The sequence below is a fragment of the Arvicola amphibius genome, chromosome 12, assembly GCF_903992535.2.
Source record: "Arvicola amphibius chromosome 12, mArvAmp1.2, whole genome shotgun sequence".
Taxonomy (NCBI): Eukaryota; Metazoa; Chordata; class Mammalia; order Rodentia; family Cricetidae; genus Arvicola; species Arvicola amphibius.
In genome coordinates, this window is record NC_052058.2 from 85,632,882 (window position 1) to 85,646,844 (window position 13,963).

Consider the following 13,963-nt stretch of genomic DNA (forward strand, 5'->3'; position numbering starts at 1 on the left):
AGACTTACATACAGATGTGTAGCATCACATCTAGCTGACTGCCTGGACTTAAATCCTGGCTCTATAACTTTGGGAAATTCCTCATCAATAAAAGTATACTTAAAACCTTCTATTTTATACCATAAAAATCCATTTCTAGCCAATCAGGACAAAGACCATTTGATTTACACAAAGTATATCACAGAGTTCTTTTCCTATGGTGCTTTTTTTCCTTCCTTCCTTCCTTCCTTCCTTCCTTCCTTCCTTCCTTCCTTCCTTCCTTCCTTTCTTTTTTTTGAAACAAGGTCTCGCTATGTTGCCAAGGCAAGCTCATGATCCTCCTGTCTCAGCAGCTTCTTGAGTACTGAGATTACAGGTATGCAACAGCAAGCCTGTATTGGCCACAGAATTTCTTTAAGTAGCAAACTCTACTATAGCATATTAAAAAAAAATATTAAACTAATCCTGATATTTTCTAATGCATCTCATCTAAACTGAGGAATAGAAGATTGGTAATTATTTCAGTGAAGAAAAAAACTCAACAGGTACATAGAACACAGCACTTGGCTCTGAGTATCTTTCTAGAAGCTACTAACTAAAGATCTAATCCACTGGAGATTAAAGCTACCTGCTTCAAAGACACCCGTCAGCACTCTACTGGATTCTTCACTCCCATTTCCAGTCTAGCTATGCCTATATACAACAAACAAACTACACAGCCGGTGGGTAAAGAAATTCACCTAATTCCCAATTTCTATTTATTTAATTTTTACCACTGGAATAAGTATATTTGATAAAGGAAAGGGAGCAGATTGTTTTTCTTCACAAATATGCAAAAAAACTATAACCTTCGGCAATAATCTGAGTATATGATTATGAAGCCATAAGGTGGACACGGTGAGTCCACCCTGCTCTGTAATTTTTGTAATGGCTCAGTTTTAAAGAAACTGTAACAGAAGCCAAAGCTGTACCTGAATTTCATCGCACTTGATTAGCTTTTCCACCTCGCCTTGACTCAGCAGAATGAACTCTTCATGCTGTACCACTTCAGGAAAATGCTTCTGGCTAAAAACCTCAGCTGCTTGCATCAGGTCAACGCAATTGTGAGTTTCAGCGAAATCCCTGATACCCAGGCAATTAGAAGGGTCCAGCTGACTTTCTAAGAACTCACAGCAGGCTTGTTTCACACCTAGGACAAACACAGACAGTGAGCAGACTCCAGGATACTTGGTCAAGTGTGAAGTGGCTGCACATTCTTGGATCTTAGCATCTTCTCTACATGTTATCAGAAGAACACTGGCTCCACACCTTAACATACAAATTAGAAAATTTATGGTTAAGGCATTCCAATATTATTTCTGTCTTATGTACTATGTCACTTCTAAAAGCCCTTTATATCTGCTTTTGCTTCATCTCTGAAATGAGCGTAGCAAGTCCAACCTAGTTTCCAGGACACTCATGCCATCAGAAACTGTAAATTCTTAGCTACCGGAACCCATCTAAAAACAGCCACTAAATTACAACACTCTTATTTTCTACTCTATATAAAGTTTTGTTTTCAGATTTACTCATTCTTATTTTATGTGTATAAGTACTAAGTTTTCATGTAGGTAAACACACCGTGGCATGCAGTGCCCAAAGAGGTCATACTTGTCAGATCCCTTAGGACTGGAGCTAAAGGCAGTTGTGAGTCACCATGTTGAGTGCTGGGAACTGGACCCAAGTTCTCTGGAAGAAAAGTGCTCTTAACTACTGAGCCATCGTTGCAGTTCCTATAACAAACTTATTTTAACACTCCAGTGAGACTAGGTGTGGTGGCACATGCTTTAATCCCAGCACTTGGGAGGCAGAGACAGGTGGATCTGTGAGTTAGAGGATAGCCCGTTCTACAGACCAAGTTCTAAGACAGTCAGTATGTTACACAGAGAAACCCTGTCTCGAAAACCAAACAACCCCTCCGGTGAGGAAAAACAACCCCATAATTCTCTAACCACTTGGGATGCGGCAGGACAGAAGAGCAGCTCTGCCTAAGCAGCCTCAGCACAGGCCCCGGGTTCAGTGCCAGGCACTGGAAAAAAGAAAAAGTGCAATACATGAACTCAGGTCTTTTTGTTTTGTTTTTCTGAGGCAGGGTCTTACTACGTAGCCCTGGCTAGCCTGGAACTTATGATGCAGACCAGACTGGACTCAAACTCACAAATATCCACCTGCACCTGCCCCCTGAGTGCTGTGATTAAAGGTGTGTGCCACATTATCTTGCATAAACTTAATTCTTAATTTTATAACTCTGTATTGAGGGTGTTCCACTTTACTTCAATCTTGTATTACAAGTGGAGAATGTAGACTGAACGACGTGGTTTATGCCTGAAATCCCAGCAATTCAGAAGGCTACCAAGAATCATAAACTCACGGCCAGCTTGAACTACACAGTGAGACTTACCTAAACAAAACAAACAAACAACAGTAAAAATGTTTCAATTATGTGGATATATATATAATTGGAGGTTAAAGAGACAGACTGGCTAGTTGTAATGGCCCACAACTGTAATCCTAATACTCAAGAGGCTGAGGCAAGAAGACAGAATTTGAACCAGCGGGGATACAGCTCAGGGCCAGCCTTGTTTATACAGTGTAGACCAAAATAAAAGATAAGTAGACACATACACAAAAAGAAAACAAAACAAAAAAATACGGACTGGAAACTGGAAGGGGGGCATCATTAACGCAGTGAAAATTAAATTATAACTGTTATGCATTAATTTAAATTTTATTTTATTTATGTTTTTTTTTGAGACATGGTCTACCTATATAGCTCATGTTGCCTATCCTTCCCAAGTGCCAGGTAAACTTTATTTTTAATAGATATTTTAAGACAGGCATGGAGGTGCATGCCTTTAATCCCAGCTCTCCGGAGGCAGAGGCAGGCAGATATGCTTGAGTGTGAGGCCAGTTTGGCCAGTGAGTTCCCAGACAGCCACAGTTACACAGTGAAAACCTATCTTAAAAACCAAAACCAAAAAGGGAACTGGAGCATGGCTCAGCCATTAAAAGCACTCGTCACTTTTGAAGGTAAGCTAGGTTTAGTTCCCAGCATCGAGAACACAGCTCACAACTGCCTGTAACTCCAGTTCCAGAGGATCTGACACCCTCTTCTGACCTCTGTGGCCACCAAAGGTCATAACACTTATACACATGAAAAATAATAATAAACCTAAATAATTTTTTTTTAAAAAGACATTTTACATGATTCCAAGACTTAAAGATATAAAAAAGTAGCCAGGCGATGGTGGCACATGCCTTTAATCCCAGCACTGAGGAGGCAGAGGCAGGTGGATCTCTGTGAGTTCAAGGCCAGCCTGTTCTACAGAGTGAGTTCCAGGACAACCAGGCAGGTTACACAGAGAAACCCTGTCTCACCCCCCCCACACACACAAGATATAAAAAGGTTTATAACGACAAGTACTCTTAGGCTCTACCGCACAGCCATCCAATGACAGGTAAACAGACAGCATCTCTGCAGGCAATAAATGCTGTCAGTTTCTTGGCAACTCTTACATGAGTACTATGTAAGTCTGTATGCATGTGTTAAGGAAATTTTTTGTTTGGTTTAATTATCTCTTCTGTATGGGTGCTTTGCCCACATGTATCTGTGTAGCATGTTCATGCCCAGTGCCCAGAAGAGGGCATCAGATTCCCTGGAAATGGAGTTACAAAGAGTTGTGAGTCACGAAGTGGGTGCTGGGACCCAAACACAGGTCCCCTGAAGACCAGCTCATACTCTTAACCACTGGATGTCTCGTCAGCACTTTGGTTTGGTTTTGGGACACAGTCTCATTTTATAGATTAAATTTGCTTGAAACTCACACAATCCTCCTGTCTCTGCTCCCTAAGTGCTGGATTACTGCTGTTAGCCACCACACCTGACTCTTCTATATTTTCACAAACAGGAAAAGTTTAAATGTTTTCTTTTTACAAGAGTCAAATACTCATATTTGGAGAGTTTCTTTTGCATTGTTCTTAAATACACCTGATCTTTCATGCTCCAAGATTCAAAAGTCATGCTTCTAGATGGGTCTCTGAAAGTCTCTTGGTTAATTCTACATCAATAAAAACATTTCCAGGGCCAATGAGCCATGAATAAGGGCACCTTTTATGGACTGTACCTTTCAGCTGAAGCAGACAGGCTGCAGGAAGCAGTTCTTGAACATTCTCCACTGTCACATGTACTGTTTCTGTGTACACAAAGTCCAACAGGATTTCCATGGTAGAAGCAGTTAACCCTTGAATGTCAACATATGGCTTCCCCTTCTCTGAAAGCTGAAAATTCATGAAGTAGAAAAGAACGATACTTTTAATTCTTCAAGATAATGATATAGACCTGTGTGATCTCAGAGCCTTAGGGCAGAGACAGGCAGATCCCACCACTCATTTGCCAATCAAATGACAAGCAGTTTAGTGAAGAGACCCTGTCTCAAAAGTAAGGTGGAGAGTAACTAAGGACATCTGACAGTGGCCCCAAAGGGTGAGCACACTTAGGCCCACATGTGCTGCTCACACACACACACCTACGACAACATTCTTATGTACTTCCATTATTAACTAAATGGCTTTATCATCTTTCTCCATCAGCCCAGAGAGTAACAAAAAACATTCTTTACAAGACGAATCCCATATACAAAGAAAAAAAATCATTAGTGGTACACGTTGTCTTTAATCCCAGGTAGAGGCAGCCAGATCTCCGAGTTCAAGGCCAGCCTGCCTGCTCTACAGGAGTTCTAGGACAGGCAGAGAAGCCCTGCTTAAAAAATAAAAAAAATTTAAAAAAGCAAAAGAAAAAAATAAAAGAAGAAATGTGTATGAGAAGGAGTGAGTTATTTTACAGTTATATATTCTTTATAAATTTCTCAATGTTGAAAAAACAGTACAGCAACTTTCTCCAAGATGACAGCAAACAGGACATATATACAACCAACAGCTAGCGGTCTTAGCCCGTGCCATGCTCAGCACTTCCGGTTAACACCTCTTACCCACTAAATGCCAATGCTCTGGGGACAGACATTATAGAGAACAGTACAGGCTAGAGATCTGTGCTGTTGTGTTACTCAAGACAGTTTTTAAATTAGCCTGGGTTAGTCAGAATGACCTGACAGCTTTCTATTTCTACCAGCCTTCTAACTGAGCAAAGGACTTGAGAACCAGGCTTTATAGTCACAAGCTGCAGAGGCAAAGCCCGCCTGTATGTAGCTCAAGCTCTGTGTGTGGCAAATGTGGCATTGTAACTGGACACATAAATACAGTTATTATGATACTTCCTCTTCTATCTGGTTCTAGCAACTACTTCTTCATTACAGTGACGGTACTAACTAAAGAAAATACTGGTAGTTAGAGATACTTTTTAAAGAGTCTTATCATAGCCTGACATGGGTGGCACACACCTATAATCTCTGTTGAGGAGGCTGAGGCAGAAAGATGGAAAATTTCAGACCAACTTGGGTATACAGTAAGATTCTGTCTCAAAAACTGATGCGCACACGCCAGCAAGAGGGCTGGAGACGGCTAAAAGCGCTTACTTCTCTTGCAGCACCTACGTCAGGAGGCACCACCACTGATACTCAGCTCCAGGGGATCTGACGCCTCTGGACTCTAAGGACACCTGCTTGAATATGATGCACATAAATTCATGCAGGCACACACACATACATTTTTAACTCTTTTTTAAATTTTTTTTTTTTTTTTTATTTTTCGAGACAGGGTTTCTCTGTAGCTTTGGAGCCTGTCCTGGAACTAGCTCTTGTAGACCAGGCTGGCCTCGAACTCATAGAGATCCGCCTGCCTGTGGGATTAAAGTGTGGGCTCATTATTTTAACTCTTAAAAACAAACAAAAAGTAAAAATTCAGTATAATGAAATATTCAAATATATATCTTGTCAGGCAGTGATGGCGCACGACTTTAATCCCAGCAGATCTCCGTAAGTTCAAGACCACCCTGATCTACAAAGTGAGTTCCAGGCCAGGCTCCAAAGCTATAGAGAAACTCTATCTTGAAAAACACAAACCAAACCAAACCAAACCAAAACAACAAAAACAAAACAAAAAAGAAAAAGACAAATGTCTAAGTTTAAATATGTAATAAGAATTAATATATCAAACTTAAAAGTATTTATAAATATTTGTTCAAATATTTTTATTTTTACTTTTTAGAAACTTAAACCACCCACTTTATTGTAATGAACTCACAAATAAAAGTATCATACAGACAGATTAGCCAAACATTCGCCCTGTCCCAAATTCTCTATCTCAATGAACTTCCAACATAGTTAGGATGGCCATTCTGAAGCTGTGGCACTTCCCTTAGGGTTTTATACTTTCACTATCAATTACAATTTTATTCACTTATCCACCATAAGATAGTTTAAACCAGAAAACCACTTAGCTTTATATTCTTCACAGCTCACATGCCCTGCATGTTTGGAGGCAGTGGGTTCTTTTCTTCTATATTTATGTGTGTTCTGGGGATCAAACTCAGGAGTCACATCAGGCTCCTTACAGGTCTAGCCATCTCGAATGTACAAAGACAGACACACACACACACACAAAGGCCAGAGTTTGTTCTCTCCTTCCATCATGTGGGTCCCAGGGATTGAAATCAGGGCCATCAGGTCTGGTGGTGGAAAGTATCTTTACCTGATGAACCATCTTGCTGGTCCTGTTTTTGTTGGTGGTGGTCTTTTTTTTTTTTTGGTTTTTCGAGACAGGGTTTCCCTGTAGTTTCTAGAGCCTGTCCTGGAACTAGCTCTTGTTGACCAGGCTGGCCTTGAACTCAGAGATCCGCCTGCCTCTGCCTCCCGAGTACTGGGATTAAAGGCGTGCGCCACCACAGCCCGGCATTGATGGTGGTTTTTTTAAATTAATTTTGTTTTTGGAGAAAATGTCTCATAAAGCCTAGAATGATCTAAAACTCTGCATTAAGGCAAGAATGGTGTTGAGCTTATAGCTTTGTGTATGATGACACTCACTAGACCAACTAAACTACATCCCCTGTACTTGTTTGTGGTTTTTGAGGCTGGGTCTCACCATGAGGCCAGCCTCGAACTCCTGATCTTGTTTTCACCTCCTAATGCTGGCATTACAGGCATGTGCTACCACACCAGGCTAAGATAATACTGCACAGCCATTCATTAAATTCACTTCTTCTCACTCAAAATCACCCTTATACCTACATTGGCGGAAGGAATACTCATTTTCTACAATTATTGGTAATTTAAAAGAGGAAGCCAGGGGCTGGAGAGATGGCTTAGAGGTTAAGAGCAATGCCTGCTCTTCCAAAAGTTCTGAGTTCAATTCCCAGCAACCACATGGTGGCTCACAACCATCTGTAATGAGATCTGGTGCCCTCTTCTGGTCTGCAGGCATGCATGTATGCAGAACACTGCATATATAACAAATAAAATATTAAAAAAAGAGGAAGCTATCACATGTCTTATTTAGAGCTCATTTGTTTAACTAACACATTATACAAATTCCACTGGTTTATCAAACTAATTTTTTTTAATTGCTGAGTGTTTTTGAGATGGACATTATTCTGTAGCTCACACTGGCCTCAAATTTATGGTGATCCTCCTGCTTATGCTTCCCAAGTGTTGGCATTATAAATGTGAGTAAGCCACAATTTCTGGTTTCAAAGTTTTATTTTTGTTTTTGTTTTTCTTCAAGACAGGGTTTCTATGTAGCTTTGAAGCCCATCCTGGAACTATCTTTGTAGACCAGCCTGGCCTTGAACTCACATAGATCCGCCTGGCTCTGCATCCCAAGTGCTGGAGTTAAAGGTGTGTGCCATCACTGCCTGGCTTCTGGTTTCAAATCTATATTTTTATTGAAAGCTTGTTGGAAGTTCTAACAGGGCAGGACTCCTACACTCTTGACCAAAGGGTGGTCTTCTGGTGGGACACATCTTCGACTGAACAGCCCCTTCAGAAGCCACCCAACAAAGAGTGACAAAAGAAAGGGACACTGACCTAGCTGGCCAGACAGGTCAGTCTTATCACCACCACATGCTAGTCTGCTCTGTGACACAAGAGAATGACTTGCACTTACCTCACTAGTGAACATGGCACAGAAATAGTCACTGCAAGCAGCCAGCACAATCCGATGGGCAGGAAAGTCTTTCTGCTCCACCCTCAGTGTCACATCACAAAGGGTGCTGCTCTTCCTGAGGGAGTTCATTGAGTTGAGGATGGACTTGGCGTGAGTGTTTGTCATTATGTCTTTAGGGGCCATAATGCCACCCATCAAGCACTATGAAGGAAGAACAGAGGGATCCTTGGACAATACAGCTACATGAAAGATCATATTTGAAGAAATGAGAAAATGAACACACACTGAGCTTTACAAATTAAGGAACTACAAAAAGGGCTTCCTTCAACACAAACAGCCATGTACAGAGCATTCCTGACCCTGGCTCCACTACCACAATCTAGCTAATTTCAGTAAGGTACCTCTTCTGCCTCTGAATTCTACTAGACTACATCTTTGGATTCAACTTAGCGAGGAGCAAAATATTCAAAAAGTATTGATTTTGAACATGCACAGACTTTTTTTTTTTTTTTTTTTTTTTTTTTTTTTTGGTTTTTCGAGATAGAGTTTCTCTGTGGCTTTGGAGCCTGTCCTGGAACTAGCTCTTGTAGACCAGGCTGGCCTCGAACTCACAGAGATCCGTCTGCCTCTGCCTCCCGAGTGCTGGGATTAAAGGCGTGCGCCACCACCGCCCGGCCATGCACAGACTTTTTATTACTTTCCCTGAATAATAACACTGTCTTAGTCAGGATTATTATTGCTGTGATAAAAAATAAAAATTTAAAAAAAAACCATGATCAGAAAGGAAACTGGGAGCTGGGCGTGGTGGCAGATGCCTTCAAATCCCTGCACTCAGGAGGGAACTCTGAGTTCAAGGCTAGCCTGGTCTAGAGAGTTCCAAGACAGCCAGAGTTACACAGGGAAAGCCTGGCTCAAAAAAACAAACAGGGGCTGGAGAGATGGGTTGATGGTTAAGAGCACTGGTTGTTCTTCCAGAGGTCCCAGGTTCAATTCCCAGCACCAACATGGCAGCTCACAACTGTCTATAATCCCAGTTCCAGGGGATCTGACATCCACACACAAACAAATGTGCACATAAATAAAAATAAATAAAAATGTTAAAAAAGAATAAAGAAACACAAACAAAAAACAATGTGGGGAGGCAAAGGTTTATTTGGCTTACATATCCTGCATCACAGTTCACTGAGGGAAGCAGAGGTAGGAACTCAAACCAGGTGGGAACTGATACTCCAGGAGCTAATCCAGAGGCCCATGGAGGGATGGCTTACTGGCTTGTTCCTCATGACTTTCTCAATTTTCTTTCTTTCTTCCTTCCTTCCTTCCTTCCTTTCTTTCTTTCTTTTTGGTTTCTAGAGACAGGGTTTCTCTGTGTAGCCCTGGTTATCCTAGAACCCACTCTGAAGATCACGCTGGCCTTGAGGGCACAGAGATTTGCCTGCCTCTGCCTCTCAAGTGCCAGGATTAAAGGAGTGCACTATTTCTTTGTTTTTTTTTGGAGACAGGGTTTCTTTGGTTAGCTTTGGTGCTTGTCCTGGAACTAGCTCTTGCAAACCAGGCTGGCCTCGACTCAGAGATCTGAGTGCCTCTGCCTCCCGAGTGCCACCTGGCTCAGCCTACTTTCTTAATAGAACACAGGACCACCAACCCAGGGGTGGCACAGTGAGCTAAGACCTCCCCCATCAATCACTAATAATTAAGAAAATGCCCTACCAGCTTGACTGCACCCTGATCTTCTACAGGCATTTTTTAAAACTAAGGTTCCGTCCTCTCAGATGACCACAGCATGTGTCACACTGACATAAAACCAGCAAGCACAAAACAACAATTTTACTGTTTCGGTATGCTAAGTAATCCAGAACTGCCTTAGTGCAGGAGATGCACAGAGTCTATGCAAATGCTATGCATGTCCTTCCACATGACTTCAGAGCCAGGTGTGCTGCAATATATATCCCGTCATCCAAGCACTCGGGAGACAGCGGGAGACCACTGCAAGCTGAAGGCCTAGTCTACACAATGAGTTCCTAGCCAGACAGAGCTCCATGTCAACAAGCCAAACCAAAGACCAGCACACTCAGATTTTGGTATCTGGGGATTTCTGGAACCAATTCACTATGGGTATCAGAGAATGACCAGAATTGCAGAGTTTGCTTGTATGCATCCATTGAATAGTTATGTATTTGAAAGGCAACGAGAAGAATATTTTCCTGAGTGGACAGACTTTAGCCACACTATTTTCCTACTCAGAACACTTTCTGGGGAATGCGACGGAAGTGGTTATGAGAACAAACTTCTACTTGGGATGCAAAACTTCCTGAAATGGACCAAGAAAAGAAAGAAACTCTTCTTCCAAAGTTCACAATCAGAATTTCTTTTTTAAAATATTTATTTATTTATTATGTATACAATATTCTGTATGTGTGTAGGCCTGCAGGCCAGAAGAGGGCACCAGACCCCATTACAGATGGTTGTGAGCCACCATGTGGTTGCTGGGAATTGAACTCAGGACCTTTGGTAGAGCAGACAATGCTCTTAACCTCTGAGCCATCTCTCCAGCCCAACACAATCAGAATTTCTGAAAAGTAAAATTGAGGTTTGAAGTTCTCATCAAAAGCACTCTCAACCCTCCCTCCGACAACTCTGCAACATGTATTTTACAAAATAGGGGATGATTCTCGAAAGTAAATGGTTTTTATTCTTAAAACCTTTCCTTAAGTCAACATAGTTCCAATTGTGAGCTGCAAGAAACTCTGGGGATTTGCTGACTTCTCAGAAGTATCTGAAGATTATGAAATTTTCCTGGTGTCTTGCTACAGGACTCAGCTTGTGGCTGGGAACTTAAGGTTGGTGTCAAAAGTGACAGTAATCAGCCGGGCGGTGGTGGCGCACGCCTTTAATCCCAGCATTTGGGAGGCAGAGGCAGGCGGATCTCTGTGAGTTCGAGACCAGCCTGGTCTACAAGAGCTAGATCCAGGACAGGCTCTAAAGCTGCAGAGAAACCCTGTCTCGAAAAACCAAAAAAAAAAAAAAAAAGTGACAGTAACCTCAGGGTGGCAACCTCTCTCCCAGCACAAAGCCTGAGCACATTCTGCACCTTTCAGGAATGGGCATTCTAGAACTGCTAATATCTGAAAAGAGGGGTTCCATTCTGAACAGGGGGAGGGGCACCAAATTCTAGAAGTCTAAAATGAAGAGAAAAAAATAATGGAGTTCTCCTGCTAATGCCAAGCTTACCTTCATCAAGTATTAGAGCGACCTAGGTAGGCAAGTGGTTAGATATTCGGCAATCACGGAAAACTCCATCTGTATCTTGGTGGCTGTGTCTCCTGGTTGGGTAGGGACTTAACACGTGCCAGAACCAAGGAAATCAATCAAACTGCACTAAGCCTTCCCATGGTCAGCATACACCTCTGTGATGGAGCATCCGTGAAACTCTATTTGGGATATTCCCAGTGTATCAGAAACCAAGGCATCATAAGAGTACTTAACAAATTGCCAACATGCACGTTAAAGAAGGATCTGCATCCTCATTACAATGTGTTGCGGTTTGACTTTTTTTTCAAGATCACTTGGCGGGGGAGGGGGGAGGGAGCGGGGGAGGTACCCTACAAGGGGAAATGAGGTCCATTATAATTCGGGAGGGAGGGAATGTCATCTCACATCCATGCATCTTACATCCACGCACAGATATACCAAGCACCTCATTAGTTCTCTGAAAAAACTTCTTTAAAACCCACAACGCAGACCCCAATGCGTTGCTCCCACCTATCTTCCGAGAAAGCCCATTCTAAGCTCGGGAGTGTGTAGCCTTGCTTTGTTAAATAAACTTCTCCTTAACTGTTTCTCGGCGGAATTCTTTCCTTCCAGGTGAAACCTTCTCCCGGGGCAGACAGGGGCTGCTCCGGAGGAGCTGAGACCGCAAGCGCTAACCCCACGGTGCCCCACAGCGTCTCCGCCGGACCGGGGGGGTACAGGGGCTGGGGAAAGGCCGCGCCCCAGGCCGAGGGCAGAAGGGGAAGGCAAGGTGTCATGGCCGCACCCACTCACCTGGGCTCTGTGTCCGCCCGAGCCGATGGGCTGGACACGGGGCTCACAGGCGGGTGAGCAGCCGGAGCGCCGCCGCCGCCGCCCGGACCAGCCGCTGCGGAGCAGTCTCTGTGGTACTCCAGGCTCCAGGCTCGGCAGCCGCGCGGCGTGATGACGTCACACCGCGGGCGGGGCGGCCCTCTCCCAGGTTACGTCACGGTAAGGAGGCTGAATCGAGAGGCCCAGCTCACCTGAGGGGTCAAAAAACGGAGAAGAAATAAAGGAAGGGTGGACGGAGTGGGGAGGGCCGCGCGGGAGCGTGGGCCGGAGGCGAAGGTTCCGAGGGTGGCCGTCCCCACGCGGTACGGCAGGCGGCTGCGTAGGCTGCGGCCACTTCACACTCAGCAGTCCCACGCAGATTCTCCAGGTCAGTTGAGAATCATCAGGCTGCCTGTCGCCATGGAGATGACCACACGCCTCTGGGTCCTAAATGGGCCTGTCACCTTGAGGAGGTTACTTCCTTCGCTCCTAGTCAAGGGGAAGGAACTTGTGGATTGACCAAACTACCAGAAATTGGAAACATGGGCTGGAGAGATGGCTCAGAGGTTAAGAGCATTGCCTGTTCTTCCAAAGGTCCTGAGTTCAATTCCCAGCAACCACATGGTGGCTCACAGCCATCTGTAATGAGGTCTGGTGCCCTCTTCTGGCCTGCAGGCATACACACAGACAGAATATTGTATATATAATAAATAAATTTAAAAAAAAAAAGAAATTTGACACAGTGAGGGAAATTGCAAAGGAAACCGAAGTCATCTCTACTGCCCTGACTGGCCACCATGTCATTCATTAGTGCTGAATTTTTAATTTTTCTTTTTTTTTTTTTAAATATTTATTTATTTATTATGTATACAATATTCTGTCTGTGTATATGCTTGCAGGCCAGAAGAGGGCACCAGACCCCATTACAGATGGTTGTGAGCCACCATGTGGTTGCTGGGAATTGAACTCAGGACGTTTGGGAGAACAGACAATGCTCTTAACCTCTGAGCCATCTCTCCAGCCCCCTAATTTTTCTTTTCTTGCCTTGTGGTTGTGAAGGGAAAGATATTTCTTGATTTATCTTATATGAATGACCAATTGGATTATCCTGCCTTTCTCTGTATAACATTTGATTCTGTTTGTTTTTCGAGATAGGGTTTCTCTGTGTAGCCCTGGCTGTCCTGGCACTAGACCAGGCTTCGAACTCACAGAGATCCTCCTGCCTCTGCCTCCTGAGTGCTGGGATTAAAAGTGTGTGCCACCAAGCCCTGCTAACACTTGGGCAGCTTTTTAGTTTTAACATAGTTTCCTTCGTGCCCTATCTTCCTGATCCCAAATTGTCCTTGAAGTTTAAATGTGGTAGATGGAGACCTGATAGAAATTCTATTGAGGGCTCTATGGATTTGTCACAATAATTAATATAGATATATTTTAGCCTGGCAGTGTTGGTGCACACCTTTAATCACAGCACTTGGGAGGCAGAGGCAGGCAGATCTCTGTGAGTTCGAGGCTAGCCTGGTCTACAGAGTGAGTGCCAGGACAGGCTCAAAATCTACACAGAGAAACCCTGTCTCAAAAAACCAAATATATATGTTTTGATTTTTTAAAATTTATTATGTATACATTGTTCTTCCTGAATATATTGCCTGCTTGCCAAAACAGGGCACCAGATCTTATTCCAGATGGTTATGAGCTACGATGTGGCTTCTGGAAATTGAACTCAGGACCTCTATAAAAGCCCTTAACCTCTGATCCATCTCTTCTGGCCTACAGAGTAACTTCTAGAACTACAGGACTGGCTCCATAGCTACTGAAAAACCCTGTCTTT

At 43.3% G+C, this 13,963-nt stretch overlaps 1 protein-coding gene across 1 annotated transcript in view; it reads right to left on the minus strand.

The window, feature by feature from the left end:
• The window catches only part of Klhl12 (kelch like family member 12), a 38,564-nt gene extending 26,292 nt beyond the window's left edge, over window positions 1-12,272 (minus strand). The window contains exons 1-4 of the mRNA XM_038348914.2: window positions 12,118-12,272; window positions 8,074-8,274; window positions 4,143-4,296; window positions 951-1,168 (exon numbers count right to left, since the gene is read on the minus strand). Coding sequence (XP_038204842.1) covers window positions 951-1,168; window positions 4,143-4,296; window positions 8,074-8,268 — 567 coding nt within the window. The 5' untranslated portion in view covers window positions 8,269-8,274; window positions 12,118-12,272. The remainder of the gene's footprint in view (window positions 1-950; window positions 1,169-4,142; window positions 4,297-8,073; window positions 8,275-12,117) is intronic.
• Between the last annotated feature and the right edge of the window lie 1,691 nt (window positions 12,273-13,963).